Source organism: Cyprinodon tularosa, unplaced genomic scaffold (genome assembly GCF_016077235.1).
Source record: "Cyprinodon tularosa strain WSP-4 unplaced genomic scaffold, ASM1607723v1 ctg499, whole genome shotgun sequence".
NCBI classification, from domain to species: domain Eukaryota; kingdom Metazoa; phylum Chordata; class Actinopteri; order Cyprinodontiformes; family Cyprinodontidae; genus Cyprinodon; species Cyprinodon tularosa.
In genome coordinates this window covers 316,844-333,041 of record NW_024039228.1, presented here as the reverse complement: position 1 = coordinate 333,041, position 16,198 = coordinate 316,844, and the positions used below count along the sequence as shown (strand labels likewise).

The 16,198-nt window shown below is 37.2% G+C and overlaps 1 protein-coding gene across 1 annotated transcript in view; it reads right to left on the bottom strand.

The window, feature by feature from the left end:
* Positions 1-16,198, bottom strand: part of smoc1 (SPARC related modular calcium binding 1) — a 78,100-nt gene that overhangs the window by 41,399 nt on the left and 20,503 nt on the right. The window contains 7 exon segments of the mRNA XM_038302708.1: positions 614-661; positions 1,161-1,214; positions 5,909-6,008; positions 6,198-6,310; positions 8,810-8,878; positions 9,441-9,576; positions 9,578-9,607. Of these exon segments, the coding sequence (XP_038158636.1) occupies positions 614-661; positions 1,161-1,214; positions 5,909-6,008; positions 6,198-6,310; positions 8,810-8,878; positions 9,441-9,576; positions 9,578-9,607 (550 nt within the window).

The following is a 16,198-nucleotide window of genomic DNA, read 5'->3' as shown; positions in this document are numbered from 1 at the left end:
TATAGTTATTCATTTTGCTTTCCCTTTCTTCCAGGTTGTGGGTAGCTACGAACTAAAGTGTTAAACACACCAAAAGAATTAGCTTTGACTAATCAAATGACAATCATGCTATAGGTACCCTTGAAACAAGACCAAAAGCACCTCCTGGATGAAAAAAGTAAACTTGGAAAATAGAATAAATGTATTTATTATCATTATTACTACTATGATAAAGATTTAGCTTATTTACTACTGTAAATAAATAGTGTTTCATATAAGCACAGAAATGGTAACTGTGAAAATCTACTTTCAAATCTCATCATAAACATTAATTAACAGATTTTTTTGTTGTTGTTGTTCAATGGCACTTTTACTCTAAAAAGACACAAAAAGGTGCACAAATGCCACAAAATAATCCACTCTTGATTGATGCTCTACTTTTCTTTTGTTAAAATTTCAAACAAAAATGTTCTCTTACCATCACTATTCTTAACTGTGAATACCTGAGAATTCCTTTTCCTCTTGTGGCACTATTTACTTGGACAAATGGTGTTCAAAACTGGGTCAAAAGACATTTTGAACTCATTCCTCAACACATACAGAACCACTGGACATGCAACAGAGCTCAACTCACCTTTTCTACCCGCATTTGGGGGCCCAGGTGGTCTGTCAGTTACTGACCCTGTGACATTTGGAGGGCGGGGAGGTGATAGGGGTGGAGACACAAACAAAGAGCAAAGCTTAAAACAGACAGCGGGAGCAACAAATGAGCTTCACCTTAAAATATTTCAACTTGATTCAGGTTTCTTTTCAATATTTCTAACTAAGCTTGTTGGCAAATACGGGATATTCACCAACAGAAACACTACTGGTCACAGATACTGTCCGATGTCTTGCTGTAGAAGAATCTTAGTACTTGACTGGAGCCCCCTCCCCCACTGTAACATTGCACCTATTTCACTGGCCTGATACCTATGCCTTACTAATTGAAATAGCCATTTTACTGGAAAATTAAAAACAAAATTACACAATTCTGATTTCAAAGAATTTTTCCATTGCATGCAGATAGTCAGTTTCATGCATGGTTGTTTGCAGAGACAAAGTAATCAATTGACCCAACCAATTACAAAAGAAGGGCTAAGTGGAGAGTGCTGAGTGAAAGCAACTGGAAGAAAACTTACTAACTGAGAATCCACGCGTTCCAGCATGAGTTCCCATATTTTCACTGAAGTTTCCTGCAAATGTATGCAAGATGATTCATTTGGGTCATCATTTAAAGTTTGAGTCCAGCATGACAGAGAGGCCTATAGATCAGTTTAACAGCAACCAGATTCTGGTTTCAGCACCATACATACCTTTGCAAGAAACCATGAAGATATTGGACCTTATGCAAGGCAGAAGCGAGGGAGGGGATGAAGGCATCATTGCACAATACGAATCAGTTTTTGTTTAAGATTTTTTTTAAACCAGAAGATGGAATAATGTCTCCAGTGAACAGCAGAGAATATGTGTTTTTCTTTATTTTTTTCCACTCAGATGTCTATCACTACAGTAGAACTATGTCTGCAGTGGTTTATGTCATCGAGGGCCTACAGGGCTGAAAAGGATCTTGCAAATTAATCTGCAGCCCTTGAACCTTTTCCCAATTTGTCCAGCTATGACAAAAAACTTTAAAACAAATTGTTGGGATTTTATACAAAAGACAAACAGAAAGTAGTACAGAACTGTCCGATGGAAGGAAATTGATATATTTCAAAATGTTTATACTTCAAAATACCAAATTAAGTATGAAAAGAGTAGGTATGTGTTTGTATTGGGCATCTTTGAGTCAGTGTCCTGAGGCACACTTTTCACTGGTGTCAAATCTTTTTTGGTAATCTCTACTCATATTTCAGATGTAGAAACTGGAAATAATTTGTTAAAATCGTTTGAAGACACTTCTGAGTTGGATTTTGATCTGGACTTCGTTAGCCGTTCCTGAGTCTGAAGTCCTTTTGCAGCTTTTAATGCCTGGTTCATACGGCAAGATTTTAAAACTCTCAGGTGATATTGAAAACATAACCGACAAAAGGTGTGGAACCCTACAGCAAGCCAGCACACCACACAAACTAAAGTTTAATTCAGGAAAGTTCAGATCAGATGGAATATCTCACAAAACCTCTAAATATCGAACATGAGTTTAGAGTAAATAAAAATGGCCAAATGGAGGAGGCAGCAATTTGTGGACCAAGATTAACAGCAATAAACATTACAAAAAGAAAAGGTTGTCGCTTAAAGGAGAGAATACAGTGGTGACTTGTTGGTTTGGTTTCCTTCACCATTCAACTGCTTTGTGATAGGCTACTCATCACATCATTAAGCTGCATAATCCAAAGAGGTCAGGACTTCCTTCTGAGCAGACAAGTCACTTCTAACACACCAAACATGGCTGAAATATCTCATATGATCATCAGGGAATCCTTGTAATCATAGGCAGGGATGGATGGGGGCAGAAATCACACTAATTATCTTGCTGTGTGAACCAGCATTAAGAGGATTTTTTAAAAGTCGTCTCCACAGCATGATACTGCCACACTGCCATCAAAAATATGATTGATATTTTTGGTTTTACAACAGAACTGCTCTTTAAACTTCCTTGATCTTTCTGCTTTGTTCTGTGGTCTCTGCGATGCAATTTGTTGTCTAACTCACATCGAACCAAAAAGCTGTATGTAGCCCAAGATTATATTACACACAGGTGGACTCAATTTATATTTAAGATGGTGCCTTCTGATGCCAATTAGCTGCTCAGAATTTTCTAGGGTATCAGGTTAGACAGGGCTGATCCATGCCACATGTTTTAGAATTTTATTAGTTAGGACTTTTTCCTATTTGTAACATTTCCCTTCAACTTCATGCCATTAGTTTGTCAACTCACATATCACACTCATTTTTTTTATTGTAATGTGACAAAACAGAAAACGACAAAATATATGCCATTTTGTGGTTCACCTCATGTCAGAGCTAATAATTAGAGTTGGGTAACTGTTGTAGCTCAGTTGTGAACTGCTCCTGCCAATTTGCAGGAATTTATTTTTATCTGTGTATATAATGCCGTTGGGAAACTGCCTGAGCAAAATCGTATTAATTTGCCCCTCTAATCATTACTAACACTCATCTTTCATTATGCATCTGATCCTCGCTTTCTTTTCATGACCTACTAAATTCTTCTGATTCTCTTGAATGTAATGATTCACTCTTGACTAATTGACAAACAATTCCAGTTCAATTCCTTTTCTTAGCAAACCAGAGAAGTCACCTACTTTGCCCTGCTTGTAGATAGTGACAATGAATTTGTCAGTGTGCAGGCCTGATCATTTGAAGGCCTAGTTCAGGAGAATCAGGAGTTTTTTTTTGTTTGAGTTTTTACGTAAGTAGTGGCTCATTTTTTGACAGTAGGCTGACAGAAAAGGGGAATGAGAGAGGGGGAGAGACAAGCCTCTTTTTCTGTGCGGATTCTAACCCAGGTCGGCTGCGTCGAGGACTAAAGGGCTGGTTATACTCCAGCAGCAGTGTGTCAGAGTGAACTTGTAGCAGGTATGACGCAGATATTTTTGATTTATGCCCAATATTGAAGCGTGGTCTGCACTGTGTTATTCCACACACCAACGCATGAAGGACAATCAATCTGTGCATCTGGATACGGCCAAGGCGGTAAGGAAGAGGAAAAATGCAAGGGTCAAGTTTGTGCGACAACTGAGGAGGGAAAAATAGCCGGGATCCAGGTGGAAAAAGGGTCCCAGCGTTCTCGCGCACCTTGCTCTTCAAGCTGGGCCAACTTCATGAGTCGACTTCCACAATGGCGGTCATACAAACAAAACAAGCCAGTAAGGTACCGAACAGGAAATACGGATAGTGTAGAGCAGATGTAGATTTAACCAATCAGAGGCCTCCTGTCTACGGCACTGTCTGCGGTCACCTACAATTTTGGAGAGGCGCACCAGAGTATCTTCGGAAGGGGCGGGGGCATATTTGTGTTAACTGCGACACACAAGCAGACGACCTGGTTTCTGAGAATAAATCAGCCTTAAGGCCTCCGTAGATGGGTTATGATTGCCAACCACTGCGCCACCTGCACACCTGAGGTTGTTTTGCTTAAATATGCTTGTTTTTCAGGCTCTGTTTGGAACAGTCCTTAAATGTTAACATTGTTCTTCCAGGACCAACAGGCAAAGTATCATCCTTCATTGCATTTGTTTAAAATGTGCCCTAACCCTTTTTTTCCCAGCAGGTACAGAATTCCTGAGAAATGCACCCAGATAGAGGGGTTTAGATGGTTGCAAGCACTGGACTTTGATAAGAGGGTTTGAAAAGGCAGAAGTTGAGTAAGAATATTTTCAGATCAAGAAAGAGGGGAATTGTTTAAGAGGTAAATCTTAACCAAAGCTTGAATGGTATAATTGGATTTAAAAAATAAAACTTAGAGATTTTTTTTTATGTGGAAAAGGTTGGTGACTTTGTATTCAGAAACCTAACGTGGTTTCATCTTGCACCACTATTTACTAGTAAGATGAACACAAAAGTAAAATCTGTTAAGACTCCATTTAGAGAATTGATCCTGTCTTTTTTAATGTTCTGATAGAAGCTGTATTCTAAGCTTTCCTGTGTTAAATGTTATCAAATCTCTTCTTTTATTACCCATAAGTATGTTTAAACGACTTCAAAAGGAGATGTGAACACTTCCACCTGACACTCGTTCTAGTGGCTCTACAACCCAATCCTGGCAATGATCCCTGGATGGAGGAAACTATTATCATAAAGTGTTCCCATGTAGGATGAGTGCAAAGAGTCCTGCTCCGTCCTGCTGAAAGCATTTAGAGGAAAGGAGTGGAGAGGCCCCTGCATGTTCCAGCCATTAGCATTTTTTGTTGAACTGCACCTGCTGTACAACACATTTACTAGAGTGTTGTCTGGGAACTGGTTCAAAGGCTTCATCAACAAGACAGATTATTTTTAAAAATCAAGTTGAAAATGTAACAAAATGGTTTTCGTAATTATCCATTTCATTCTCCGGGTTAAAAGAAACAGTAAAAAAATGAAGACCTGGGCTAATCATTAATTTACCAGAACATTGACCGTGCAAAGATCTTTGCTATAAGATCAGCAAGGAAACTACTTCTGTAAAGAACAACAATAAATAGAGCAAATCTGTGTAATTGTGTAAGGAAGCGAAACACGTTGTCTTGATCATCCATATCTGCCTCTTTTGTGCATGTTTTTGCTGAGCCTTGTTTTGTACAGTGTGTGTGTCTGCATTGTAAAGATTGATTTAATTTTACAGTGATATATTGGTTTTGCCAAGACTTTGTCCTGTTGTGTCCAATGTTGTAAGTATAAATTAAGCATCTAGCAAAAAAAGATTTAACTCTTGAGGGTACAGCTGTTGACCTCAGGGTCTTTGGTATCTTCTTTTTTTTTCATACACCCTTTTTTCTCTTTCTAAATATAAAAAATATCAACCCAATCAAATCCTAGACAAATGATAGAGGAGTTTGCCGATTGAATTGGAGACCTAGTTAGGGTTTAATCGTTAGCCTCTCAGAGAATTCAACAGTCCAGCATCATTAGACTTTCATTAGTGCAGTCAAAGCAACTGCATAGTGTAAAATATTATAAAATAGTGATATCAGCTGCTCATGGCCAAATGTTTCAGTTGCGCCTCAGTTCAAAAGCAGTATTGCTCATGTGCTGTACCACCAATGCTAATGTAGCCAAATTCTTTGTGTCCAAAATTAATAAAATCCAAGGCCTCACTGCTTTTTTGAAGATCAAATTGATAAAGATCAATTCAGATGTTAAATGATAAGGATTTTAGGATGAACCTGGAACACCAACGCACATTTCCTTCAAAAAATAGCTGATACTAGAACGCCCCACCCATTCAAAGTACCTGAACAAACAGGCCTCCTGTTATGCACAGAGGAACCGCTCACTGGCTTGCCGTCAGTGGTGACACACCAGCAATAACCTGTCAGAGTGTGGCACTGGACCTGCACAAGCAAGACAAACATATGCAGATACAAATAGATTCTATATTAGAATTGCATTTACTGTACGGTTAGAACATGAGATCAATAAACAAACTCCTTGATAATATGAAGATGATGACATAAAAAAAGATGAAGAATGAAATGTTTAAGAGGAAGGAAAAATGTATGAATGGTATGAGACTCACACACCTGGGCAAACGTTCCATCCTCATTGCATTCTGGGATAAACGTGGACTCCTGAGGCCTCCTGGACTGCTCCAGAGCCTGGTTCCTCTCAACAAGGCACTTTGACTGGCCTGCATCTGTAACACAGTGACAGAGGCAGTATGGTCTCAAACACTGCTTATGCAAATACATCAACGCTGTTGTTGGTTTGGTGCTGCAGACATCCCTGTTTCGGCTGACCACTGTAACTCAGATCAGTTGGACTTTGTCTTGTAATCGAGTGCCTTTTTTTAAGGCATTTTTTAAAAGCAGACTAATAACATCACATAAGAACTGAAAGCCTTCTCCTAGCTTAGAATTTGTTGTTTATAAGTAGATAGAGGGCGGTACACCCAGTGGAAGATGACACAGTGTGTACCGCCGTCTTGCATTCCTATTTTTCATCATAGTAGCTGAAATGGGACAAACTTCACAGCCTTACACATTTTTACCTCCATCTGAGTTTAAAACAAGCAAAGACCATATATGGATCTACATTCTACTTCTGTGGCAATGCACGAACATCCATATGACATCAGCTCATCTTTTAACTGGTTAAGACTATTTAATTGGAAGGATAACAAGTGAAGATTGTTTTGGCATTATGTGAGGAACAGGGCATCGCAGTCAAGCAACTAGCTTGTCCCCCCGAATGTAACTTCCACTGCTTTGCTACATCTGTGTCGCAATTAAAGAAAATTTAAAAGTTTGAAAAAATATAAAAAAGAACTCCATTAACTGGGAGTCCTCTTTGAAATAGCAACTCACTGTGTTGCTATAGGAATGACTGCTTTCCCTTTCGTTGGAGGAAGGAGGCCATCTAATTCATGTTTATACTCCCCACATACAATCCAGGCACCTTCCACAGCTGTGAGTTTGACTTTATTGAGAGTGACTCTTGATAGTTAAGGGTTTGTGGTTAAGGAGCGGTTTGGGAGTCAGCCCAACAACTAACATCGCCAAGACCAAGGAGCTGTCCAAAGACACTAGAAACAAAATTGTACACCTCTTTAAGGCTGGAAGCGGCTACAGCGAAATTGAAGAACTTGGTGAAAAAATGTCCAGCAATCATTAGAAAATGGAAGAAGCTAAATATGACTGTCAATCTCCCTCAGACTGGGGCTCCATGCAATATAGTGTTGCATCACTAATAGATGCATGTGTTTGCAGATTCATTTGTGCATTCAGCAGCCATGCCTTGAAATTAGTTGAAATGCCTGCATTGCTGCTTCCTCAATTTTCTATCCATTGTTAATGTTTTGTTTGATTTGTTGTTTTTCTCTTTTGAGGGACAGTGTGTAAGATGTAGCCCCACCCAGTGGTACAATAAATTAGTTACAAACAATATGCTGGTAGCTAACCATCAAGTGTGTTAGACCTACTATGGACACTCATGGTTTGGGACGGCACATAATGTGGCGGACGCTCCTCGGGAACGTGCAAATGGAGGGTTAGTGCTTAGGGGCTGGTTTGGGATTGGGCCTCGGATTCTTACCAATTGTATGGAGTGGACAGGTGTCCTTATGCAGATAATGACCTCAAACAGGTGCATCTAATTTAGCATAATAATTCTAGCTGATAGACACGTGTTCAAATATTTGCAGAAGAGCTATACTTTTCTGGGTCAGTTTGTGTTTTTCAATTTTTCCTATGTTATCCTTTAATGTATTTCAAGTTATTATTACTTTTTGCAGTTTTGTGTTATTTGGATGACTAGTGTGAATTTCTTATATTTTTTATGGGAGGTTATGTAAACTTTCAAGCACAACTGTATACCAGTGTATAAAGAAATGAAGAATTTTTAACTAAAGTAGAAAATGTTTTGTATTTTTTTTAGAGTTAAAGCTGCAGTCTGTAACATTGAGGAGAGAGCAGACTTCGACTGAAAATTTGAAGAAAAACAGGTTTCACGCCACTCCCCCACCCTCTCTGCTTCACTCATGCCCCACCTCCAAGCCCCACCCCTCTCACAGCATCTGCGGGACAGTTTTAGCCAATATGACAAAAAAGTGATTTTTAAAAACTTGCAGACTTCAGCTTTAAGTTTTAATTACTGCTGAACGTAGGTCGTTTTTTCAAATTGCATATTTTAGAGACTGTGTACCATTAATCTACAATAGGTAACGATTAATCAGACTAGTTGCAATTACTTCAACACAACACAAAAAAAATACATTGAAAATGCCAAGGTCCAGCTCTGAATAAATGAATCTGAATCTATCAGTCTCTGTTGTTGTTGTTGAGAGGGGCTGGCATCCAGATTCGAGTGTAACATTAGATTATCACCTGTCAAACTATTCTGTTGATGGGTTTTCTGTTGCTAAATTGAAAAGGGACTTTTCTTAGCACAAATGTTATTTTCTAAAAATTCCTGAGATGTTCGAGTTATTTTTGAATAAAGCAGTATCATAGAGCGTGGTTTGACAAACTATAATAAACGGAGCTTTGACTCATTAAAACATTTCTTTGTGGTTCTGTAAGGTTTATATCCAACTACCTCTGGGTTTCAGTAAAACATCATTCCTCCAAATAAACCTTTCCCCTACATGGGGGTAAAATATAACAGTAGCCAAGGTCTGAGGTTTCTCAATCCTTACCTTTAGACTCTGGGTCTCTCCCGTCAGACGGGGAGGTAGGCGCTGGAGCCGCCGGCAACAGAAACTTCACTGAAAGACAAACAAACCATTTATGGTTTTATGCACATAAACTTTTAAGATACAGTTTAAAATATACAGTTTAGTTTTTGTGACAGCTACAGGTAAATCTTGAGTTTATGTGGAGAATTTTCTATACATTTTCATTTGCATTGTCTGTTTGGGAGTATTTGATAGGAACGCTATATTCTTTTAATGTTGCTTTTGGCATTTCATCTACTGAGTTATTTCCTTTTTTATATATTTTTTTTCAACTTTTGTATATAAAAACATAAAAAAAACAACAAGAGGTGTAAACAATACATATGTATTTATTTTACATACATATTGAATAAAAAGATTATGCCAATTGTTCAGGTTTGGATTTCTACAACTTAGTCATCTTCTATAGACTGACTTTTACATATTTTTACCTGGGACTAAATAGTACAAAGTACCAATTTAAAGTTATCTTCAAATTTAGTTTCAGCGGTTTTGTATTGATGGGCAAGATGAGTTTTTAACATTTTTTGTTCCTTATTTGCAGAAATAAAGAACAAAAAAGCCCAGCCCAGGTACGTTGTGAAGTTCTCACCTCGACACCTTCCTCGATGTGCCATTGTCAGTGTTTTATCTTTGCAGCGGGCCCTCTGTAGCTCACAGTTTGTCTCGTAGGTCCGCCCATCGGAGCCACACACATGCTTCCCGAGGGTACGTGAGCATATAGTCCCCGCAGTGACTGTCTCGTTCCCCAATCAGCCACTGTTTCCACAGAAAAAAAAAACATTCCAATTAAGCAAAATGATAAATTAATTGAACTCCTATTAAACAATAATACAACTACAGATATTTAGACATCAAACATTTCTATTCTGTTCTCTACTGTCTAAACTCATTCACTTTCATCTGCGATTATGCCTCAACGTGTCTGCATTCCTTAAACATTTGCCAACAGATGATTTTCTTTGTTTTGGCCACTACAAAAAAGTTTCGAGCCGGTCGGTGCTGAGGATCAACCTGAAGGCAAATTTATCAACAGGTTTGATGAAGACAAGTCTTAGTCTCTACTTTCCCTCTCTCAAGATCTTTGCCAGTCATCTACTGATAGGACATAGCTCGCTCTGCCAGAACAAAACATTCTAGCTTTACCAGCAGTCCACAAGATAGTGAAGCTCTAAGGAGGGGTGCAGACCTTTGCAAGGCAAACATAAACGGTTGCATGTGTCGAGCAACCAGCACCTGAATTTAGTATACCTGCAAAAGCTCTTCTTCAAAGGTTTCACACGACTTTGATCTTTCATGTCACACAAGCAATTTTAAAGCAGTTTAAAATCTTGTTTAATAATATATAATTGAAATAAGCTGGTTGTCCCATGGGAAATTAGTGCATTTGAATACCTCTGTACTATTTTGCATGCAACCAGACTGCTGGTTGGATCCGAAACAGTAGATCTTTTAAAGGGCAGGTAGTGAGGGAAGAAGGTGATGGAAAATAAGATCTGAAACAGATGAAAGGGGAAAAAAAGGGTAACATTCTTATCTTATCCGATAATCTCAAGGTACTTGCAAAACGATCTGCTATAGGAGTACATGTGAAGTTGCGCTAGCTGTGAGTTGGTCCCCCCTTCTTCGATGCCCAAACTCCAAACAAACATAAAACACAGTGTTTTGGAAAACATCTGAAATGTTGCCTGGAGACAGATTTTCTCTGAACATATAAAAGAGTTATCAGACAGTTTAGATCGTAATGATGCCAAACCACAGATGTCACGAATGAGTTGGCGCATGACAGGGTTTTATACACAGATGAATCACCTGGAGTTTTCAGGCATGATCTGGTCTTTTCTCTGCATTTGCTTCAGTGTTACTATGAAGTCTTTTTAAAGGTGAACTAGTCTGTTCAGAAATGACAGCTCATATGACTGCGTATGCAGTTCTTCCTATTCTGACCTTTTGGAAAAACAGAGTTCAGTGGTGAGAAAGTGATCTATTTCATTAGGAGAGCAGTGCAAATTTAGCAAGGCAATGTTTAGCATATAGAGAGGAACACTTTGCTGTACACTCTGTCTTAGATGATTGGAGGAAAACACGTGTTTCACTAAAAACCTCCAATCCAAACACAGTTAGGGCATAGCTCTTCTTGCCACACTTACGTAAAGGTAAAGTTCGTTTTATATCATTAAATTGTTTATCGGTCAAAAGATTTCCCTTCCTGAACATCACCTCTAGAGCTATCAATGGCCTCTTGGCTGATTCTTAGACTAAACACAGATTAAATTTAATTATTTTACTTTCACAAATAAACGTAAATTGTGCCCTTCTTTTATTTTAGTTAACTCTAGTGAACACACAAAAAAAGAAATAAAACCAATTTAAGTGAATAGTGAAAATGTGTCAGAATGTGAAAAGGATTAAATCATGTGAGCAATTTGTAAAGGCAATGCATAGAGCTGTTGAAATAAGCAACTCATATTTCACATTTAGAAATTCCACTACAAAGCATTAGTTAACACGCACATGGCTGCTTGGCTCAAGTATAAAATCAGGAGTACACTTTACAAACATCCACTTAATAATAAAATTTTATGTTCCTTATTCCGTTATTGATAGATATTTGCTCCTGTCTGGTAACATAGAGGATGTTTGTATGCGACACAGCGCCTGGTTCTGTGGTCCGTGACCCAAACTTGTCCGTGACAAACGTCACTGCTTCTTTTTGTCTAATAAGTTTAAAATATAAAGGAATAAACTTATGGAGAAATTTCTGCATAAACAAACTTAAAGTGAATGTAAATTACATGCTTTCGATGCACGTTAACTGATTTTATGCTTTGCCATGAAGTTTTCTATTAGCTTTTTGTCATACTAAATACTAAATACAAAAATCAGTTTTGATTTCAGGAGCCATCAATTTTAGGGAACCTGAAGTGAACAACATAAAGAACGCTAAATGATCTCAAAAGGCAACACTTGTACTTGTCATCTGAGAGGGATAGTTACAAATGGTGATAAGAATACACAAGGTACCCAGAGGTGCACCAAAATTACACCAAGAGCAGATAAAAAATTCATCCAAAAGTCCACGAAAGAGCCAAGAAACAACCTAAGAGGCACTACAGGCCTCACTTACTTCGGTTAAGGTCATTGTTTACAATTCAACAATAAGAAAGAAACAGGGCAAAAACCGCATCCATGGGAGAGTCCCCAAGGCTAGAACTGTTTCTAACCAAAACAAAAACAAAATTTCATCTCATATTAGCCAAAATTATCTTGATATTAGCTAAACAAAATTTAACATTCCAACAAGATTAGTTGTACAATCATAGTGACATTTGAACATGATGGCCTCAGACTGCTTAGCTACTTCAGGGCCTTCACACCTTAAAGGAATCATGACTTCTCGTCCCAACCCAATCATTGGGGAAAATGTCTGAGTCGCAATAAGTTTAAATAGCCATGGTTCTCAAATCTGGACTTCACATGGGAATGGCTAAAAACAGAAAAATGAAGGTTTTGAAGCCTTCTAGTCATCGTCTAAAAATATCAAATGAAGATGTCATTCAAGCTCCGAAAATCTCCAGGTTGAAACCAAACCAAACAAAAAAACAACCTAAACACTGATGGTAGTTCTTAACACCAAAGTTATTAGAGAGAAAAAATAATAATTTATATATATATATATATATATATATATATATATATATATATATATATATATATATATATATATATATATATATATATATATATATATATATATATATATATATATATATATATACTGGATGCTTCGTTTACCATGACTGAAAACTGAGACGCTTCCAGCTTAAGTGACATGGATCACTTTTGTTTTTGTTTTTGCTGGGAAGAAATCTTCGTGCAATGACTTTAAAGAGCTGAAACATAGATAAGATTCTTTCAAAAATAAAAAGAAGATACAAGAGGTGCAGCATCTGCCAGATAAAATCAAACGATATGGTAGCATGGTGGCTAGGGGTGTAGATAAAAGGAACGGTTCTTTACATTATCTCTATTTTACCGTGTTTTTGACCCCTTATGGCAAGTTTTATTTATTCTGTTTGTGACATATAAAAAATCAATGTAAAAAAATTTAAATAAGAGGAATGTTTGGAACAGAATACCTTTTGTCTGAATAGTACATCCAGAACAAGCCAGACTGTTAAGCATGATTCCAGCCTTGGCATTCAAGTGAGTATAAAAAATCTCTTGTCAAACAAATCCGAGTGAAACTAAAATATGATATTTTCACAGTGAATAAGTGTGGACATGGAGAAACACAGCAGATTATTTTATTTTTAACTCATATGTCTTCCTCTTGGCTCTGCTAAAGGACAAGAAATATCCAGCTGGAAAAGTGGAATGCATCTGCAATTTATCAGATTTTTAACAAATTGTTTAAGAGTATGAGAAAGAAAGAAAAACTGTTCCTTCCAAAACTGAAATGGCTAAAAATATACTGACTGCTCCAAGCAAGAGGTTTGTATATATGATTAAGTATTAAATAGGTCTAACAATGTCCAAACCATGCCATTCTAAAAAACAAAAAAATCCAGATTTAGAACCTTGGCGTCTGTCCTCCTCCCACAGACTGACCTGTCCTCCATGCTCATGACTCATTTAATGGATGCAGCCTCTTTCCTCATCACAACAAAGTGCTGAGTGACATTTTGAGACGGTATTATCTGGTTAGTTGAAATAAACCCCTCTTACCAAGTCTCCCACATTTCTGACTCACACTGTCCCAACCGCGGTTGCCTGTAAAAGTGAAATTAGAGACTCAAATGGATCGGAAAAGCTTTTCAGTTCATGGTGGGGGGTTCTGAAATACAAATGAAAAAAAAAAAAATCTAAGGTTGGGAAAAAACAAACTAAGGTGAGTAACACTATTTGACTCTGTAAAGATGCTGCAGTAGGGCTTATAGGAAGGGGCATAAACTGTGTGCAAAAATAGAAAATAAATAAAATATCTGAATTATTAGGTTTTCAAAAAGTTGGAGAAGTTCAATTGCAGCACAATAAATTCCACAGTGTCAAAGCACATTGACTCGGATATATTACAAGAACAGCAGGAGTCAGCTATACAATATGGAAAGAGAAGAATTTAACATTAATCCAGAGCGGGAACAAATGCACTTGGATTGGTGTTAAATCTAACTTAGGTGTTATTTTAACACTGCAAAAAGTACTATCTAGTCATAACCTGGGGGATATATATATATATATATATATATATATATATATATATATATATATATATATATATATATATATATATATATATATATATATATATATATATATATATATATATATATATATATATATATATATATATATATATATATATATATATATATATATATATATATATCCCTTATACATTTACTAAAAAGCCAGGATAATGCATTATAAATGAAAAAGAAATACAGGATGCTTTGATCATTATACATCCACTAAAATTATGGGGAAACAGTTTTTAAATTAATAATTTCTACATTAAATAAAAATTGAAAAACCTGAAGATTCAACTGCTTCTCTCTGTATGTCTGCTTCTGCCTCCTTGAACCCCAGTCAACCTCGGCAGATGGCCGCTTACACTGAATCTGGGTGTGCTGGAGGTTTTCTTCCTATTAAAAGGGAGTTTATCCTCTCCGCCGTTGCTACATGAATGCTTGGTGTGACGGATTGCTTTCGAGTCAATGCGTCGATGCAATCAACTGGTTTTCCTTACATAGAAAACTTTGAACCAATCTGACTGTATAAACTGGTCAAATTGTCTCTGTAAATTTCCTAGAGATGATGTGTTATTATTATTGTGTTACTATATAGATAAACTGAATTGAATATTCTGGTACTGGCAGTTTTTACAGCAAACTTTTAAAAACTTTATATTAACTTTCAGCCGCAAAAAATGGCAGCGGGAAATCCCTGACAGCCTGGCTGGCTTCAGACAGCTTTCACCAGGAACTCCCTGCACCGCTGCCTGCAGGTACAGTATATGGGGAGGTCTGCAGTTGTGAATAAGAGCAGAATATTGAAGAAGAACCAAAATTCTGATAAACTGACTGCACAGATTGCATTTTAGGTATATTTTCTTGCTTAAAAAGGTGTTAACCTTTTTTTTATTCCAACTAATTAAAGCAAATAAAGCCAAGAAACTCTATCACGGAAGAGTAAAGAGCAGCTCATAACCTGGGGCATTGAGCATCCAGAGTGTTTGACTTCAAAGGTGCTGAAGGATGCCTTAAGAAAAAAGAAAAATGATGGAGTTGTGCAGGTAGTAAACATTTCCCTAATGACAAACATTTAGACCGAATCAATGCTTGCCATGGTAAACACAAACAATAAGAAGGCCTGGAGTGATGTGTCATAATATGCTTTGCTAATATACCAATATCAGCCATTTTGGTGGAACGAAGACCAACTCATTTGTGTGGAAGTGGAAGAGGATGAGTTGGTTAAGAAATTTAAACTTGTGGGCAAAGTAAAAAAAATGAAATCTGATTCTCATTAAGATCATGTGAGGTGATTTGAAACAAGCTGCACACACAACCTCTCCAGCAAAAAAATTAGGAGTAAGACCAACTTTTCCAAGATTAACATCCAAGGCTGGTACAAGATGCAGAGGTTATTTTAACCAAAGAGGAGAAACCTGCCTTAATGGTAGGATGTAACAGAAAGTATTTCTTAGAACAGACAATATGTTGACGTAAGTAAATGTTAGTACGGTAGTTATTTTTTTATCTGCATTTAAAACGCTTTCTTTCCAGAGAGATATAAATAGAGATTAGATGTTAATAAATTAAATTTTATATAAAAACACTCATCATCGCTGATTTCTTTCCCATGACTGTGTTTATATTATTTACTATTTTCTGCAGGCTCACCGAATATTCTCCAAAAGGCTCTGATGTGGTAAACCCCACCTGTCTAGGTCAATTGGAACCTAAAGCTGTTATTAAAGTCTTGGCCTTTACAGTTTGGCAGCAATCAGCTGCTTTAGAACAAGTCTGAAATAACCTGGTATTATCTTCTGTCAGGAAAAAAAAAAAAAAAAAAAAAAGGTCTGCCTCCAGTTCTGCCAACAATAGCCGAGGTTCAGTCCCACCCATAATCAAAACCAAACATATTTAAATTAAACACAGTAAAACGTTTTAAGAGCTATTATTGTTTGATTTGGCTTGGGAGAAGCCAGGAAAACATTAGTTACCCAAACATGTAAAGGTGAACCTTTTAAGCTCTTGATCATTAAGCTAGGGTTAACATCACAGGAAGCCAAACGGGACATGAAAGACGTCAGAGCAACGAGGGTAATGAACGCATCCCTTTCAG